At 39.4% G+C, this 20,309-nt stretch overlaps 1 protein-coding gene and 1 long non-coding RNA gene across 3 annotated transcripts; both read left to right on the top strand.

The window, feature by feature from the left end:
* Nucleotides 1-1,771: 1,771 nt before the first annotated feature.
* LOC135256686 (uncharacterized) lies at nucleotides 1,772-18,815 on the top strand. 2 transcript variants are annotated; one of them, XR_010330488.1, is made up of 3 exons: nucleotides 1,791-2,216; nucleotides 17,273-17,452; nucleotides 17,528-18,815. It is a non-coding gene; the product is annotated as an uncharacterized LOC135256686 (long non-coding RNA). The 2 variants fall into 2 exon arrangements; XR_010330487.1 differs by having other exon boundaries at nucleotides 1,772-2,216; nucleotides 17,273-18,815.
* LOC135256685 (carbohydrate sulfotransferase 2-like) lies at nucleotides 2,210-4,603 on the top strand. Its single transcript, XM_064338700.1, has one exon. It carries the CDS (start codon nucleotides 2,676-2,678, stop codon nucleotides 4,065-4,067), a length of 1,392 nt encoding a protein of 463 aa, XP_064194770.1. The 5' UTR covers nucleotides 2,210-2,675; the 3' UTR covers nucleotides 4,068-4,603.
* Nucleotides 18,816-20,309: the final 1,494 nt, after the last annotated feature.

The raw sequence follows: 20,309 nt of genomic DNA, 5'->3' as shown, positions 1-20,309 counted from the left end.
AATTTCTTTTGTACTGTGTTTGTTACAAGTAACCGATAATAAAAAAAAAAAATATTAACGAGGATAAGTGGCTTAGATGATGGATGGATGGATAAATTTAAGAACCATAAAATAATCAAATCTAGAGAAAGACATGCATACACATACATACATGCAAACACACATAGGCAACATTCTAACTCAAAGAAACACATAGGAATGGATTCAGACATTTTTCCTTTACAATGAATAACAATTAAATGAAAGTGTTTGTTATATTTTAAATGGACAAAAGTGTTTTTAACGGGTTACCGCAAACATGATAGACCGACTAATTGGTTGTACGTTAGTAGATGATCTATAGGCCTACCCAACATTCATTTAAAATCATGCTAATTTGCAAGGTAGCTACAGTAGCCTAGTTAAAAAGTAGTTAACACAAGAAATGCCACAAAGGTCACTTTGACTGTTGTCACTAAGAAAATCAATAAATCTGCCATCACAAAATCCATGTGGTTCCACCTTCATGACTTTTGCAAAACATGTATTGAACATTCTGATATAATTTGAATATCAATATTGCATAAGAATACATTTATAAACAAATTGACCGTCACTTCTCTTGCCTGAATTCTTCATCATTTTAATTGCTGCATGTAATGTCATTGCGAAATAACTCCAATAGTACCCAGCTGCAGCTCAGCAGAACAAGCCCCTGGCAAGGTGAAGCCTGCAATAGTAGTAGTAGTAGTAGTAGTAATAATAGTTTTAGGGTCTACCTTGTAGTAACACAGCTATCTGAGGCATGAATATGGTTGGGTATCGAAACCTGGTAGAACTATGGCTACCTACCATCTGAATCAGAAAATTTTGGTGCCATCTTCACTGGCGTTACACTTGCTCTGTCCATTAAGTTAGTGACAGCAGGTATCTTTAGCAAGCTAACTAACGTTAAACATGGTCAAAATACCAAAAGTGAAACTGTCTAGTGTATTGTCTTATTTTACACAAAGGGGTTCAAACAATGGGACGTCAAAAAGACTCTTTCATGACGTTTCTTGCTCTTTATTTGAAAGAAGATGGACAACTGGTTCAGGGCAGACACCACTTGTCCATTTTGCCTGTGTATCCTGCAATTGGCTACTTTGATCAGATGTTGTTATTGACAGAAAATGTAGCTAAATGTCCAATGGGGGGAATTGATTGTGAGACTGGAGCATTTGTGATGATGAAAAAGGAGAAAACACAAAAAGCCCAAGTTTGGGGCTTTTATTGTGTGAAGTTGTTTCTGAATTCTGTGTTTACATTAAGTTGTGCATACAGTTCTGTGTTTACAGAAATGTATGCTTTTGATGGCTGAGAATCTGTGGTCATACCGATTATTTCTGTGGGAAACCCTGAAAAGTGTCATACTCTTAGTGCTGAATAGGTGTGGGGAATGCACCGCCAAGCCGTTAACTTGGCGGATAGCATATCTGCCATCCCAATACATATGTGGTAGCCTACGCTAAGTCACTTGAATCTAAACGCCAGCTCTACGGATTAGTAGTAGTGTGTATCACTTCATAAATTAGCTACCACGCTGAAAACAATGGTCCCTTCCCGCTCCCCAAGACTCGCAAACCACACATAGTGAAGTAATGCAACCGATTTTTGTATCTGCGAGAATATCTCACGCGTAAATCCATTACATTACGCCACTGCCCATCAAAACAACAACAGCAGCTGTATGGTGGGAACATTGTAACGGAGGTAGCCTACTCTGCACCGTCTGCAGCGAAAATGGGACTCACAACCTCTACGGGAAGACCAGAGTTTTAAATTACGCCATAAAAACATACGAAGACCACGCTTTGTCTAATAGGCAACAGCAGATTATATGTTGCAGTGAAATTCATTGCTGCATCCTTCTCCGTCACTTAAAACGCATCGGGCAGTTTTCAATAAGAATTCAGCTTTGCGGGCTACAATGGATGCGTGAAAATTGACAGACATAGCAGATAACCAATAGAGGGACAGACTGCGTCCAGATTCATGTTACTTCTATCAATCGGAACACGGGGTGGGAGGAACTGTTTTCCTCAGTTTCTGATTGAATCAGCCCAGTTCCAATTAGTTGCGAAGATATGACACAATAGAACGAGCGGATATGGATGAAAACAAAACACTTCTAGATTGGAACTAAGCTGGCGATTCTCCTTTCGGCAAAATATGGAATGAAATGGAAGCCATCACACGTAATTATTGGCATTTTATTAAGTGAAGATTTATCTTGGTCGCGTGTAGCCTAGACCTAATACAGCTAGTTCGCTACCTCAGATTTCTGCGCAGAGATGCTTTCACCGCGTGTTGGTAGCAAAGAGTGTAACCTAGATGTTTCCTGAAAATAGCTCGTTATCTAACATCTCTTATAGAACTGAACGGAGTCTGTAATGTAAGTGTTATATTTTCACTGTATTGTGTGCCGAATTACGACGCTTGCGCACTGCAGTAAAAACCTGTCTGCGTTAGCTTTCGTATTTGAATGGAAAATTTGAGATTGACTCACTAGTTTGGGTTATTTAATCTATTTCTTTTTATATTTGGTGCGTGAAAGCGTACGTCTATCCACCCTCCCTACAGCACCCAATTGAACACACACTACAATTTAAATGTAAGCAATTATTGGCGCGGTATTAGCCCTCATTGTGTCATAAATGAAAAGCAAACAGTATCAACTGAAGTTAACACCACCCTGGGAGAAGGATGCTGGCTTTGGGAGAAAACTCAAAACGTATAGAAGTCACACAAAAATAATAGCGCATCCAGGGATCGTAATGAAAGTGCTGCGCAAGAAGAGGATTGTTTTGTTAATTGCCTACTTTTTGCTACTGGTTTTAACCATGTTGAACCTGGCTAATTACAAATGGACAAAAGAGCCACAGCAGTGCAATCACCAGATGAGAAGCACTACCTATCAGGGTAGATCGGATATTCGCTTCCTTTATAGACCCTCTCTGGCTAAGAAAAGGCAGCTCGTGTATGTTTTGACAACTTGGCGGTCCGGATCCTCCTTTTTCGGCGAGCTTTTTAACCAAAATCCGGACGTATTCTTTTTGTACGAGCCAATGTGGCACATCTGGCAGAAATTGTACCCCGGGGATGCGGTGTCGCTGCAAGGGGCAGCCAGAGACATGCTAAGCTCATTGTATCGATGTGATCTCTCTGTTTTCCAGCTGTACAATACACCGGGGGGCAAAAATGTGAGCTCTCTCGGGGTATTTGGTGCCACCCTTAACAAGGTAATATGCTCGTATCCTCTCTGCTCGGCATACAGGAAAGATATTGTGGGCTTGGTGGACGATAAGGTGTGTAAAAAATGCCCACCTCAAAGTCTGCGGCTCCTGGAGGACGAATGCCTCAAGTATAACACTGTGGTTATTAAAGGGGTGCGCATTTTGGACATTAACGTTCTTGCCCCGCTGATGGAGGATCCTTCTTTAGACCTGAAAGTGATTCACCTCGTCAGAGACCCGAGGGCCGTGGCGAATTCCAGGATCAAGTCGAGACACGGGTTGATACGCGAGAATTTGCAAGTGGTTCGGAGCAGGGACCCCAAAATTCGTCGACTACCTTTCGTCGACCCGAATCATAAGGTTAACAAGAAGGACGGGTCTGACTATCACTCAATCGGAGCTATGGAAGTGATATGCGACCGGACATCCAGAACGTTGAGAACAGCCTTAAATCCACCCAACTGGCTCAAGGGAAAGTACATGACAGTTCGTTACGAGGATTTGGTGGACAACCCAATCAAGACGGTACGGAACATTTATCGCTTTGTTAATTTGTCTGCTAACCACGACATCGAATTGTTTGCCCTGAACATGACCAGCGGGACGACTTCATCCTCCAAACCGTTCCTCGTGTCGTCCCGGAATGCCACCCAAGCGGCCAACGCGTGGAGAACTGTACTAAGTTTTCAACAAATAAAACAAGTCGAAGACTATTGTCACCAAGCGATGTCTTTGCTCGGATACGAACGTGTAAGAACAGCCGGGGATGCAAAAGACTTGAGTAAATCGTTGCTGTCAGTCCCTAAACTGTAAAAGCAATTGCCACCAAAGACATAAAGACCTGTAAATTAATTTTGCATCGAGTAGGTTACAGTTCTGTTCATTGTGCAATTTGCAAATATGTTAAAGCTTTATGTCGAAGTCAGTGTTCTTTGGAAAATTCATAAGCCACATTGGAATGTATTTTATTCGTTTTAAATACAGTACAGTGGTTTTGATGGGACCGCTGGATTTGTAATTGGACCACTGGATGTCTGACAATGCAACGCCTGTGAAACCACTTGAATCTTGGGTCCATATAAAACTGCAAATGTGTACAATGCATCTTGTTATAGTTGCACTTCTTCAAAGTGAATGTTTTTGCAATTTTAGTTCTAAAAAACTACAAACATTTGGTTAGGCTACACAGTAACAAGCTAGGTTACTACTGTTTGTCAAAGTGAAAAGTGTGGGAGAAGATGTTCAAATTGATTTAAGAAAATCATCACCTGGTAATGTTACATTATGTGTATGAATACTGGTACTTGGCCAGCTTTACCAGAGACAATCATTAAAAAGTTCTGGAATAATTTTGTTGTGCTATATAGCCAAAACTGTTGTCTGCCATGCATGTAATTTTAACCTCTCTTCAATTCAACTCTACAACACCTAGTATTGCATTTTTAGCAGCTGCTTATGTTATCCACTTACTTTCCAGGTTCACTTTCAAACCTGTAATTTATCAAGGTATTCTACATTGTGCTTCTTGTGGATATGAACATTTTTACGTTTAGAAAAAGGTGAAATGTGATCCATCTTGCGCCATATACTCTCCACCTGGAAATGATTTGTCAGGCGCGGAGTGGAGCGGTGACCTTCTGTTCCCCTTTGTGAAAAGTGGCATGTCATCTCCACAGGCTGCATTCTCATAAACCTAGAAAGTCAAGGATGCTCAGCATGCAACTGACTCCGCTGTTCCCCCTGTGCAGACTTCAGCTCAGGTCCCGCACATTCAGGCTTTGGCACAGATTACTCAGGTTGTCTGTGTACATGTGGATACAAGAGTTGATACCTGCTCATGCCAAAAATATGCATTAAAATGCAAGAGCTTGGACATAGAACACAAAAAAGGAGTGTCCGATTCACTAATGCGCCCTACATGTAGCAGTCAATTTTGGCTCACTGTATGGTATGATATGTACTTTATAGGTACAAAGGTAATACTCTTGCAAAGGTGCCATTAACACGTAATTAAGTTGTATTTATTGTAGTGTATAAAGTATAATTTATTGGCGGGCCTGCTCTAAAGTTGACTATAACCCTTTACAATTGACTATTGGATAGCCACTTAAAAAGTCAATTATTGATTTACTGTATAGTGTTAGGCCTAATTCATGATTAATGAGCATTCATGAGAAAAGTTATACGTGATGTGAATTGCATCTTTTTTATGACACTAAGAACTATGTTAATATCACAATTCATCATTGCGTATTGTATTAATATATTTTAAGAAAGTTTTATTAATACATTCATTTGATGGACCTTGGTAAATAGTGTTAGCAAAACATCTGTATTTGTTTTGATTGAATGGTTTAAATGGTAAAAGATAAAAATATTTAAATATTCCCCTGCTAAATTTGAGAAACGATTCTCATATTCCTTAGTGTTTTAAGGCTGGGTAAATTCTACCATTATATCCCACTTAAAACAGCAGCTAAGTACGAGGTGGAGTATGACCCGCTTAGCCCGCTAGATGCAATTTGACCTTTCATCATAATTGAGGGTCACTGAGAAAGTAAGGAAACTATGCTGTGGCTTCATGCATGAGTCCAGCTGTTTAATACTCAAATCTGACAAAATGCAAAAATGTTGTTGAACATTTTGAATGCTGATATGCTAACCGAGAAAAAAAGGTCAGTGTTTGTATCAAGACCCCAAATTTTATGCCCTTTTCAGGACCGTGTTTAAATTGCTAGGCTAGGAGATGCTGGGCTGTAGAAGCAAGCCAACACAATCATGAAATGTTTATTTTCTCATGTTCCCTGGTTAGGGCAGAATTGCGTTTGCAGTGTTACCGCTTGGTGGTGTCACTGGAAGAGTTCTCTTTAACCATTTTCTATGGAGCAGACTGTTAGTGACTGTTGCTTCTTAGATGTAAACGTTGAACCTTTCACCCATATTTCCAAACTAATATTTAAAGTTGATTTTATTTTAAAGGAGAGGCCTTCTTATGCAGTATTTCACTTTATTCATACAAGGTGGCACAGGCAGAGACGGGATTGCAGTATAGACCGTGGCACAGCAGGGATTCAGACTTGTGACTGCATGGGGGACTTGGACTTGGCAGAGTTGGGCAGCTCACCAACCACACCATGCCACACAGTCTCCCCTTAAATAGATTTTTCATAAAATATTAATAAGATATATGAATATATATTCTTATATGTTCATATAATCTTAAGTATCAGTATTTTGCCTTTAAAGTTTAACTGAAGTTATTTTTTCTTAATAGTGTACAAAGCTAGAAACCAATTAATGACTACGGGGTTACATTTCCCAGCATCATCTCAAATGAAAGTGTCAGAATTGCAGCTTCCCCCAAGTGTGAATTGGAGTAGGACTGCAGTTTGGTGGTTGTGATCGTTATGAAGTGCCGCTTCAACTAAGGAAGATAGTGTTATTCAGTATGCATACAAAACATGCGTGAAGTATGCTTATGTTACTAATGATAGCTGACATCTCAGTGATGTACAAATGCATTCTGATAAAAACCCTTAAAATGGAAAGCTATATGACTCTAACAACACATCCAAAAGTTACAATTTGAAAACATAATTCAATCCACTTAAAAAAATGAAAGGTTTTGAAAGGAACGCATACTGTGTTCAGTTCAACAGATCTCAAATTTGTACATCATACATTTTCAGCATTATGGACTGTCCTGGCTGCCCCGATCAAAAAGCCATTTTTTGTGAAATGATCCTTCCAAAGTGTTTTTTAAATAGCAAATATGAGACTGTGAAAATGCTGTCTTTAACATGAGGAGGTGCATGTATTCTTCCACAACCACCCAGTGTGCTATGTCTATTAGGTTATCACGTGTCCTTCTGGGCAGCCACTGCCCACAGGTGTGCATTGATGTACATGTTGTACGCTTCACTCTCTCAGCCCGTTCTCCAGCCGTGTAGTGACCATCTCATTGCCGCCCCCTTCTGACTCTCTCTGCAACCTTCGCTCTTGCACTGCATGCTGGTTGGAATGCTGAAGGTCTGCTCTGTCGTGCAGATTTGTGTACTTGCTTGTGCCATGTTTTACATCAGGAAAGAAAAGCACTGTACAACCTGTACAATACATTTTCACCATGCAAGCCAAGAAATATAAACCACCAAGATCTCTGCAACATTTGTAATAGGCCAACACTTGATGTTAATTGTGCTTTTCTATGTTTTCCGTTTAACTGCAGGGCAAAAAAACAATCTTAAAAATAATAACTGCAACTTCAATATAAAACCATTGTACATAAAATTGAGCATGAGAGGAAATGTATGCTTTGTAAAAACATCAATTAAACTCAGTCGACGCGGTCGAAGAGGTGTGACCTCAGAAAAATTTTACAGCTTCATTTAAAGTCTCATTAAAGTTGGCTCAAATGAGACTGTTCAACCCCAATACATGTAATCATCATGTTATTTATATATTTACTTCTTGTTTTGTAGATTAGTTTGTGATTTATTTGTGTGAGACATCAACAAAGGCAATAACGAACAGCCTCATAAAATATCTCATTTGAATGTGAGTTAAAAATTAAATAGGCTAGGCTAAAACAGCATTACTGTTATTAAGCATACAACATGACGCAAGTGAGGTTAAAATGAACCTGAGGAATAATAAATGGACCCAAGAGAACACAAATTGGTTAAAAATGTATTGCTCTACAGATGATATGCATTCATTTAATTATAAGTGGTATATAATTCACAGCTGAGAGAATAGTCTTTGTGTCCTGTGATTCTGACATATTCTGTTTTAAATGTCACAATGAAAAGCATTCTCTAGCTACACAAGCATTGCGATTTTTGGAGAGAGTGAAGAACCCTATTTATAATTTCTAATATTCACATTGGTTCATTACAGTGTTTTACGATTACAACATTAGAGGAATATTAGAAAATTACAGGAATATTCTGAGGCCTTCAGACTCCTATTTCTGGATATAGCACATCTCCTTTAGTTAATTATTCATGAAATAGACTGTAGTTACAGTGACAAAACGCAAATTCTTATGTAATGGACTTCCTTAGTTCGTTTTTTTCAACGTGGAGATAAAAATCCATGCTACATTTTAATGTTTGCTTGTATTATTAACATAATGATAGCAAATAAATTCAATCATTCACACTTTGGGTCACATACTGTTTACTTACTTATTTGCAGACAAAATGAAAATGTCCATTGACCATTGAAATGCGCCGATATCTAAAAGGTGTAGAAAGTTAAACGGAACAGGTATAGCCAGATGTTGGCCCTTTTAAAGTAGGTATGTTACTTACCACTTAACTATTACTGATTGATTTCTGTTAAATAGCAATAAGTTTTTATATTGTGTTACAGTGGTGCACTTGCTTACGTGCATAATTGTGCTGACATGCACAGAGGTTCACAGACTTATGTACAGTGGACTGGACTAAACCTACAGGAGTCCCAAGTTCATGATGTACACTGGGATGAACCATGTTTGAAGTCAACGGCAGGCCTCACCGACCCCAGTAAAATCTGGCCATAATACTACCATGACTATTAATTAATGTCTTATTGGTGTCAAAGATTGGACAATGTCACTCCTTCATTGGACAAAACAAGACCTACTGATGCCACACCATGCCAGTCATGCACAATTTGAGCCAGTCCCACTTTCTGGGAGGTGAAACCAAAGGAAGTGACAACACTCTGCCCCTGGTTGTGAGTATGTATAAATGTACCCACTCCTAACTGTGCCGTAAAATTGTGTGTACATGTGAAAAGCACTGCTGTATTATTACTGACCAGGGACAGTAGACCATACTGCATCCATAAATGCATTCACAATCAAAAAATATCCTCTCTCACGTATTTTCAGTGGACATGGCTAAATATTGTCCTGGCATACTACCTTTATCAGTGAAACAGATATTGCGCTGTCATGGCCAGACATGAATTATTGGCATTTTCACAAGACTAGGACATCTGATGTCATTGAAGTATTTACTCTGTTAGTGTATGAAGTATAAAAGAAAAAGGTCCTGCATGGAATCAAATGTACTCATTTCTGTTTGAGACTCTGAGACCTTTTCAGAGACGTTGATGTCTGAAAGCTTGTCAGAAGAAAAGTGATTTTAAAAAATTGCATCACGGTGGCTCACACTTACTGTACGGTCAATCTAAATCCTGGCCTTTCACTGGGAGGTACAGTGACAAAACGTGCCCTTTTTCCCCGCTGTCTGCTTTGGAAAAATAGCATTGTAATAGCGCTGTAATCTGGATCCAGTCTCAGGAGGGATGTGAAAATGGACTCGCTCTCTGTGTTTACGGGTAGTTGATGCTGTCAAGACAATTTCATGTATGGACAGCGACGATGATCTTATGTGGATGTTGTGTGGCTGAACTCCCTCCCCCCGCCGTTGGGATCCCGATATCACTGCAAGGGCAGCTAAGAAATGGTTGGAGCTGTGCCAAGCGCTAATAGGATTTACTTGAACAGACTAGAGAATTGTGGGCGGCAAGCGGCTGCTGGGATGCCGTTCTGATTCGGAAAATGGTCGGAAAATGAGCGAATAACAGCATTTTCTGTGCCTGCTTCATCGCTGCGGCCATAACCAACGAGGCTGGAGTGCATTAGTGGTGCAGAGCAATTAAGAGAGCCTCCCCCAGCATCCAGAGTCCTGAAATTACTCTTATCTGTGGGAGTCCAGTACTCTCAAACTACCAGAAATAATAACCAGCTAACTCTGCAGTTGGTCTGCGATTCTGCTCACGAGGTGTGCAGCTGTGGGTATGCTGGCTGCTATAATCAAAAGGCAATCTCTCAGTTTAGAGTACAGAATACTAAATAAGACAGGGGCAAAATGCATTGTAAACACCTACAGAATAGACATATTTGTTGGTGCCATATTCATACAGTACCGTGGAAAAGTATTTTCTTCCTCATTGATTTCCTCTATTATTGTACATTTATAAAATTATAATTTCATTTATTTGATGGAATAAAATCAAACACTCATCACCCATGTGAAAAAGTAATTGCCCCCTTAAACTTAACTGTTTGCACCACCTTTAGCAGCAGTAATGGGCACCAAACGTTTCCTTTAATTTGATATCCATCTTGCACATCACTGTGGAGGAATTTTATTTTAGCTTCTCTATTGGGTTGGGCTCTAAGCCAGGATGTTTACTGTGCCACTCCAAAACTTTAATTTTGTTTCTTTTCAGCCATTCAGATGTTTACTTACTTTTGTGTTTTGGATCATTGTCTTGCTGCATAACCCAGTTAGCTTCAGCTTCAGTTCATGCACAGATGACCGGACATTTGCCTTCAAAATTTTCTGGTAGTGAGCAGAATTCATAGTTCCTTCAAAAATGGCAAGTCGCCCGGATCCCAAGGCAACAAAGTATCCCCACAACGTCACACTACTGTCACCATGTTTTACTGTTACACTTTTGACTCATCTGTCCATAGAATCTTATCACAAATGGCTTCGGGATTATCAGATGCTTTTTTTTTTTTTTTCTGCAAATATGAGATGAAAATAGATATTTTGCTTGGTTTGCAGTGGTTTCCACCTTGCTACTCTCTCATGAGTCCAATTTTTTCTCAGTCTCTTTTTTATTGTGAACATCTTTAGATGTTCTTCTGGGATATTTTTTAAAGGGACAGTGATTTCCATATTTTCAAATATATATTTGTTGCATTCTATTTTGAGAGTATTCCATCTGTCTTATAGGCCATACTATGTAGTTATGATTTGATGTTTTGATACACATTATTATTTCATGAAGATGTGAAGGTGAAAAGGTACAGATAGGGCAAATTTGGTGCATCAGTAACCCAGCCTCTTCCTGCTCCTGCTCATGTACACCAATCACATCCAGGATCAACTCACAAACCCCTTATCCTAGCCACAACCTTTTCATTTTTAAAGATAGATATTTTTCTGATATTGTACATTATAACATATACCTTAGTATTACTTGATATTTTAACCCCTCAAATAACAGGCACAGCCTCCATTAAACCTTGCAGTGCGCTGCAGCACACCTATCAACACATTAACCTTTGTTCATCCTTGAATCCATAAAGGTTAATGTCTCATTACCTTTATCTATATTGGCATTGTTTTAAATGCATGGCGTCATTAAAGAGTCTAATACGAAGATTCGTGCAAATCCTCATCCACTATCGAGTGGGCAAAAGTCATTGATACTTGAAAGATTTTTCTACTTTTTAGAATAGCCAACTGTGCTTCTGGATTAACTGCTGTGCCACCCACATCCGGGCAAGGGGTACTGCAGCTTAAGTGTGGGCAGGCCTCTGATGCAGTCAACTGTGATCCAGTAACTGTGCAGTCACTCTACAGTCACACTAGCACTGACTATCTCTAACTGGCACACCACTAATTGAAGCTAATGCAGTAGTAACCCAAGGAACCACTATAACTAACTACGGAGTGTAGCACAGTGGGTAAGGAACTGGGCTTGTAACCGAAAGGTCGCATGTTCGATTCCTGGGTAAGGACACTGCCGTTGTGCCCTTGAGCAAGGTACTTAACCTGCATTGCTTCAGTATATATCCAGCTGTATAAAAAATGGATACAATGTAAAATGCTATGTAAAAAGTTGTGTAAGTCGCTCTGGATAAGAGCGTCTGCTAAATGCCTGTAATGTAATGTAATGTAATATCTACAAACCTCACAATGACTTCAAGTTCAGTCACCTTCAATAAGCCTCCAAGCAGCAAAATGGTCGTCATATCAAAAGAAAAGGGCAAAGCCCTTTTACCCTAACAACCAGATTATTTTTCAAGCTTCACAGCACTGTAAAACCCTTCAGTCTGGGCTTCAGCAGGTGAGATTACCTTATTTGTTACCATAGAAGAAAGTTATTGTCTTCCAAGAGTGACGAAAGCAAATGGAGCAGTAACATATGCTTGCACTAGGCCATATCAAAAATGTTCACTTATTCCTATATTTACATTTCATTGTTTGTTCTTTTTGAGTCAGAGATTCATTTTCCAGTTTTTTCCAATAAGTATCCTCTTGTGAGAATAAATGCACTGTTTAGCACCATAGAGCCATATCCCTTGTAAAAATACCCTATAAAAATAATAAATATTTCATTATAAACTTACAGTGGTTAATAGTAATAAGCCTTGAAGAAGAACATAAGTCATACCCCACCCCCCTTCACCAACGCACTCTTACCCATACAGCCAAAGCTCCTTTTCCATTGCGTACTGCTTTACCATCTGTATACTATTAATAGAAAAATAATATTTCACGTAGCCATGCTTGCAGCAGTTTCCATGGTTACAGTACAGAGTGAGATGCCCTGCAATATAAATGTGGTCAGATCAATCTGAACTGCTGGTGCTGGGGGGTATGTTCATCACGTGAGTCAGAGGGAAGCTTCACTAACCAGTAGGTTGCATGCTCAAATCCCAGGTGGGGTTTTTGATATTGCATGGTATTCAATCAAATGGAATTGCTGGGCTAGTACAGTTCTGCCCCACATTCATGTTATGAAAAAGTAAGCTATCAGTGTCTCCCTTGAGAAAGCTTTTGCAGAAATAATATGTGTTAAAATATAAACCCATATATTTTATATGTGAGGTATATACTTATAAACATTAGGGGTGTAACAATTGACTGGTTTGAACCAATCCATGTGTTTAAGATGCAGCTGTATCATTCAAAAATGCCAACCTAATTTGTACACAAATTATGTATGGCCATCAAAACATCTGTCAAAATGACGTAAACCCGACATTCTTTATTGTGGCACTGTATGTGGGTGCTGTTGTGTTATTCTTCAGCACATATAGAGGCTTGCGAGTTGCATCATAAATCACCCAGCAGCTATGCCAGGCACCATGTTGGAAGTTGGATTCGGAGGGTTGCATTTTCAGACTGGGAGGTACCCCCTGACAATCATGGATGCAATGTGTGGGTTTTTTAAAATATACATTTCTTCCCTTCCCCTTCGAGAGTTGCCACCAGATCCATGCAGACAGTCCCCAGAACACAGGCAGTCCAAAACTGAACAGTCCTGGACCCTGTTCCGACAGGATCTTGCACAAATTAAGCACGGAAAAGATGACCTTACCATTGTCAGGTATTCCGGGGGGGGGGGGGGATCTATGATTTCAAATAAATACTGGTGAGTTAATTCTAGTGATAGCTAAATAAGCCTGACTGTTTTAGTTGAGTGAAAAACTAATATTTGCATTTTCAAGTCAAAGTAAAGGACAAATCACTCTTCATCTATGACGTAATCACAGTGTAATGATCACTTCTATAGTCAAGTGATACACTTGTATTCACACTTTCAGCCAGTCAAAAATGTTTTATTTGGCAATACTTGATTTTGTACAATTAAACATCAGAATAGTCTATAGAACAGTTGCTTCATTCACCATTTTTGCTGCATGCTTTCTAATGCACATACGTTCTCCTGCAGTACTATATACTGTGTACCCAAATGTCAAAGGGCAGGAAACAATGAGTCAATCAAATTCCTGCATTAATGACTTACACTGGAGTTATTACAGTGAGTGGTACAATGTAATCAGTTAAGCATCCTAGTTCTGCTTTTAATGAGCAGGAATAAATTCCTCAAGAGCTTTTATAGGTCTGTCATCAAGCTTCATGTAAATCACATGACAACTGTTATCCAAACAGATATGGTAGGTCACCGTAATTTAACTTGCTGCCTCGTAGTGATAAAAAGCTGTCTATGCTCATTTATGGTTGCTGAGAATCTCTTGTTAGGTTACTTGCTGCATCAGTGGTGGCATAGCACACAATTGTGTGGATTCAATCAACATCTGTCCTTAACAATTAAAGAGCAGTTTGGCTTTCAGCCATTAATAATGCTAACTTGAGCTTGGGAGAGTTGGCCTAATGCTCACATTTTAAATCAAAGTTAATCACAAACAATGTTTTACAGTAACACAGGCCAACAGTATTTATTAATGTTTATGTGGCATTCATAAGTTCTATACTGTAGGTCATAAGAAGTATCATTCAAATAAAGCATTACATATTCTTTTTTATAGAATGTACATTTTAACATGCAAACCCACTGTGTTTCCGTCAGATGACTAACTTCTTTAGTGACAGATCACTGGCAAAGATTTTATCAATAGAGCAATGCACTGAGAGTATAGTCACACTGTTCACTCACACTATATAGATGGGTGGCAGTGTAGGACACCATACCTAGTTGTGCACTGCCATAATACTCTTAGCATATAAACCAATCTTTGATAAATTGATTAATTGGTCATTTTATTAATGTTTTTTTCTGATAAATGTACAAAAAATGTAAACAAAAAAGTAATATAATTGTACAAAAAACAAAAACAGATTTAGCAGCCTCAGTGGCAGAATTTGGTCTCTGACATTCCTCTTTCCTCTATTAGGTCAATAATTAAAATGTATAAATCCACTGGAACAGAGGTAAACCTGACTCGTAGGGAGCACAAGTGCATCTTGCCCCCACACACAGTGAGGTAGATGGTTTTAGAAAAAAAGAAAAATTTGAAGGCCACAAATGGGAAAACTTCAAAGCTTAGTTGCGTCTTGGGAGCGCTAAATTTCCCAATCTACCATCAGATGCCACCTCCATACCAATAGCCTTTTTTGTAAGGGTTGTCAGACCAAAAAGTCTCCACTGAGGGAAATCAACATAAAGAAGAATCTGGAGTTTGATAAATGGCTTTGGAATTTTGACTGGGTTCATGGGTTATGGACAAATGTGACCAAAATTTTAGCTTTCTGGCCATGTGCACCAGTGGTGCGTTTGATATCAGAAGGATGCATATGATGAAAAGAATGTCATACCCACGTGGTTTTGCATTTACTGGCTAAAATGATTTCTAACATACATTTTTAAAATAAGGAGCCACCTCCATGCCAGGGAGAAATTAAGAGAGAAATAATCTTTCATATTTTAAAATAGATTTGTAATAAAATAATTCAATGGCTTTTTTCTACTTGACAAAGAGTAAGAAGGTATATTAGCTTATTATTATCTCAAAGTATAGGCCTACCTAGTCATGCACTGAACAAAATACCTACCTATTGAATACAAGTCATTTGTACTAGACCTACTTCCATTGTAATTGTGCTGGCATTTGAAATCCAAAGCTTAGGTTTATGAAAATAATATGGTTTTAATGAAAAGGCCACTGAAAGATCAAGCGTATAGTTCTGATGTGTGTGCTTTTCATACAGAAAAAAGAAAAAGAAGAACACACGCAAACAATAAATACATGAATCAATAGATGGAGTTAGCAGGTCTGGAATTTGAATGCTCTTATCACCAAAATACTGTTTACATTTTAGAACAAAAAGTTTTTTCAGGCACACCCAAGGAATTGTGATTATTCCTGGAAAAAACAAAAATAAAAAAAAACTCCTCACCCCAAGCTCCTGACCAAAATGGAAGAAGATGATGTTTACTTCCATCAATCCTGCAACATGCTGCCAACAGAGGGACAATTGTCTATTTCCTAACAGAACTTTAAAAAGATCTCTTCATAAAAATACAATCCTGAAAACGTCGTACATGCAGTAAACACAGTTAACACTGATCTTTTTTTGCTAATTGTAGTTTTGTAATATGTCATAACAGATGTCTGGAGGGTTAATTAAATAGCTAAATCACTGGGTTGGTTCATCAAAAGTGTTAAAGCTGGTATTTTTTCCGCTGCAGTTTCCCTATAGAAACCAGGGGGTTAGAATCCATCATCTCTACTTCCTTACTCTAGGAGGCTCAGATTGGTAATATGAGTTTCTGCTGTTATAATATACTTCATGAATATTCATGAACGTGTTCTCAAGGACAGAATATCCATTGCTTCGGGGGTCCTTTCATATTCCTACAATGCATCAAATTGGATCTTTTCAGCTTCAGAGACAGAACTTTAATGTCAGAATGCAAAATGTTGAGAATAGCCTCAGGTAATTCCATACAGTGTGTGTATCATCGCTCAGCTGTTCTTTCTCATTTGCCTTCAAATTCACTATTTTTATGATAGAACTAGATTTAGGTTTATCATGGTTGAGGGCAACTTAGAATGAAATTTGAAACTTTGGTGAATATTTCAATTTATCTCATCCCAGATGTGCATATTTCTTTAGTATATACTTGTATTGAGGCTATAGGCTATACACTGTCTGGGTTTGTGTGTCTGCTAAACCTTATGTTATTAAAGGAAAAGTATTAAGCCACTCAGAGACACTGTGATTAAAAGTTTTCCGAAACTCTATCATCTTGCCATTGTAGAAGCCTAAACTGGGTCAGCTTTAATCTATTGTTCATGTAATTCAGATGTTGAAGAAGACAATTTTTTTTTCTATTATTTTCTGATTAAGTTACTATCTTTGTTTGAAATGTCTCCCAATAACCTCACTCACAACTGACTCATTCACTGACCTAACACATGCACGCATTCATGTAGACACAGAGGCATAGACATCCTTACTGTTTACTTACCTATTTACATCCTGAGCTGATCAGAGGAGGATGGGATTCCCCCTTGAGCCTTGTTCCTTCCAAGGTTACTTCCCACCTGCCACAGGGAGATTTTCCTTGCCACTGTTGCTTTAGGCTTGCTCCTGTGAGGGTTTAGGCCAGGGTTGTCTGTGAAGCGCATTGTGACAATTGCTGTGAAATACGCTATAGATATAAAATTTGATTGATTGATTGATTGATTGACATCAACACACTCACACACACACACACAAAAGTGTACACACATACATGCACACAGACATGTACACACACACACACTTTCTAATTCTGAAATAAGTCGGATAGTAGTCTTTTTAGTTCACAAACACCAAGTTTGAATATTTCAAAAGGGTCTGTACTCAACTACAGGAACACAGATGCAGGTTACACTCTTCCCTTATTTTTAATGGCTGTGTTTTGTATACCTTTCTTTGGTCCTTTTTTGCACTAACAGCCTATTCTGCACATGCTCTTTGGTATCTCATCAGGGTTTATTGAGTGTGGATACCTCTGTCTACTTCAGCGAAATAGGGGGAGAGCCAAAGGATTCATCTGCACCAAGGCCGGGTCCTTCCGCTAGGCCCATAGCCAACCCGTTCCCCGACACCAGCTGCTCCAAAAGCAGGGGATGAGACCAAAGACACTATCAACACTGTCTAGAGGCTCAGGTAAATTGAAACAAGTAAAACCCCACACCTTTGATTCAATGAGTTGCCTGATGGGCGCTTTTTGTGATTTCAAAGGGCCAGTTCTCAGCCCATGTCACAGGTGGGCCATATGCGTTAAGGCCTGTGGTTCCGAACCGATGAAAGGCCCAGCGGAGCATTCTTTCTGGGCCTGCATTTCATTTCAATTTCCATATGAATGTTCTGGGCCACTTAGCTATCCCCAGTTCCCCCTCCCAGACCTGGCGATAATATTGTCAATGTCATTACGGTGGGAAGAGCAGAACAAAGGCCCTTCTTATTTAAGTGAAGAGGGAGCTTGAAGGTCAAACAGGAAGATCAAACGGAGATGAGAAACAGAGTGCATGCAGCACGGGGAGTGTTCTTCAATTCAAAACATGAAGCCTTTTTTTCCAGCAGATCAAAAGACTTTGAAATGTTTACATTCATCATGGACACGGACGAAAGCATGTGGACAATGGACACCTGGCCATGTTTTGTATGATGGTGCAGTGCAGGGTATGCCTGGCCTTTTCTTTTCTTTTTTGCCTGGTTCTCCTAACTGTTTACTTACTTATTTACTGGCAGCAGTATGAAAGTATGGTTTAAGATAAATGGACAATTTAGTATTGTTACACAAGATTTTGTCACAGAGTCACTTTGCTCTGAACTGATAATTGCTCTGTTGTGGCTTTATTTTAGGGCATGAATCTCAGAGGCATAAGTAACAAGGCTTGACATAATCATAATCCCTTTGGGCTGAGATCTTTCTCTGCCTGTAATTGACACTGGTGATGGGGCTGCATAGCTTCGTCTGGAAGGTGAAACTTGACTTGAGATCTGATCTGTGAAAGCTCTGAGGACTTACCAATATTAGCATGTAACAGTGCACTCTGTCTGAGTCAGGAGTCTGATTCAAGATTGATGACTGATTGATGGTTACAGATTGGACACAAGGAACGAAACATTTTGAGAGGTGCAGGAGTGTATGTAGCTATACAGAGCACCACCATCAATGAGGTGAGCTTATATTCTAACAGAATCATACATTTGGACACCAACTCAGCACTTATGACACTCTGCAACCACACTAATAATTAAGACATGTACTGTAAGCCACAATAATTCAAGTGTTACTGTTTAACAACCAAATAATTACCTCTGACTTTGTATTGCGAATGAATGGTGTTCTTTAGACCAGCATTGTTTCAGCAACTCAAAACAAAAGATTTTAATGAATATTCATGAAAGAGAACATTTTGTGTCTGCCCTGATAGGGAATACTTGTGTATGTTTACCCAAGTTATTTTTGTGCATGTGTGTGTCACATGGTACATGTGAATCAAGAATTAAAACTTACGTTGTACATGTGTTGTCTTATTCAAAATTAATTATCAAAATTGTTTTGTCCATTTTCTGTCATTTTTAATGGAGAAATGCTTCAATCGTTTAAGAACCATGTTGGTCTAAAGATCTTTGTACATTTACAATGGCTTAATCAGGGTGAGATCACAGTCTCAGATCGAATCAGGAAAGTGCCAGTACAGACTGTGGCCAGTAGCTACATAGAGCGATGCACAGTTGACGATTGCGTCACCAGAGATATGGAAGGGTTCATTTGGTAAGGCGTCCTTGTTTGAATGTTATCTAGCAACCCCTGCTGTTAAATGGACTGCAAGCTAAAGCCACATATGAAAGGTCTTCCTCTGACTCTGTTTTGTGTGAGCTTACCTGTAGTCTGCGGTGTGAAAAGAAGCATCTGGTGCCACCATGTGGATATCGGATATCTACTCCCCCAGTGGAAAATTAAGCTCGGCAAAATCTATTCTATTGTGGAAGGGGGGGGGGGGGGGCGCTGGCCTACAGTACCCTTCAGCATGCACATTATTCTTCAGAACTCATAAAGCCCAACAGCACATGCTCCTTGTTGGTGTATCCAGATAAAGCATGTCTCTTGGGGCAGTGTTTCACCACATGAACTGAACACTGATGTGGCAGTGGAACCCCCATGGGGTGGATACACAATTGCTCATATTGTTGCCTGGGGTAGTTGCCTGGCTGATTTTGCAACAGCCGTCCGCCTGAAACAGCTGTGTTAGCTTTACTGTCCTCCAGTACAATAACTGGTGGATGGCTAGTGGACGGTAACAGCTGGCTCCATATGTTCCCCAGGACGCTTGTGTTAATGTGCAGCCCATTGATTTGACACGAGAGCTCTGTGGCGATGAGACAGTCGTAATCACAGGAGACAAGCATCTGCTCATAACCAGGCATTTAGCATCGGTAAAGAAGAAAAATGGAGGACTACAGGATGAATCTCACATGACCAATCAATACTGAATATACTGTATTACCCAGCAACACTTGGATTTCACACAATTTATAGAAAAATGTAGTGCAACCGTTCAGATTCTGTGCTGTTTACGCCCCCTCACCCCCAAAAAATAAATAAGTAGCCAAAACAGAAAAAGCTTTTGTGCTTGACATGTTCGTTAAGTGATTATCCTCTCGGTGTATGAAGAGTTGGTTTGTTTGGAAGGCGTGAGCAAAGAGACAGACGTGGTATCTCACTCCCCTGTCTCCACCGCAGAAACAGACATGCCTGCGAGGTGTCTAGTGAAAAATGAAATAGCCCGCTGTTATCAGAGCCTGACACATCTCACACATACTTCACATCATGCTCCAGCCTTCCAACATGCTCGTGCACACTGTTAACCCTTTAAGGTGTAAGATTCCAAATATGTGTTTAGAGTGTTCTAAACTGAACATTCTAATGCTGATGTGCAGTAATAATCAAACAAAAAAAAACAACAACCTACTCTTCAACGGGTTAGGCAACAGGCAATTTAGTGTCTTACTG

The sequence above is a fragment of the Anguilla rostrata genome, chromosome 6 (genome assembly GCF_018555375.3).
Source record: "Anguilla rostrata isolate EN2019 chromosome 6, ASM1855537v3, whole genome shotgun sequence".
NCBI classification, from domain to species: Eukaryota; Metazoa; Chordata; class Actinopteri; order Anguilliformes; family Anguillidae; genus Anguilla; species Anguilla rostrata.
Note: the sequence above shows the minus strand (reverse complement) of the source record. Positions and strands in the feature narration are given on the sequence as shown.

What these genes read in the sequence shown, in the direction of transcription:
- LOC135256685 (XM_064338700.1), top strand. Translation starts at nt 2,676, where the DNA reads ATGAAAAGCAAACAGTATCAACTGAAGTTAACACCACCCTGGGAGAAG.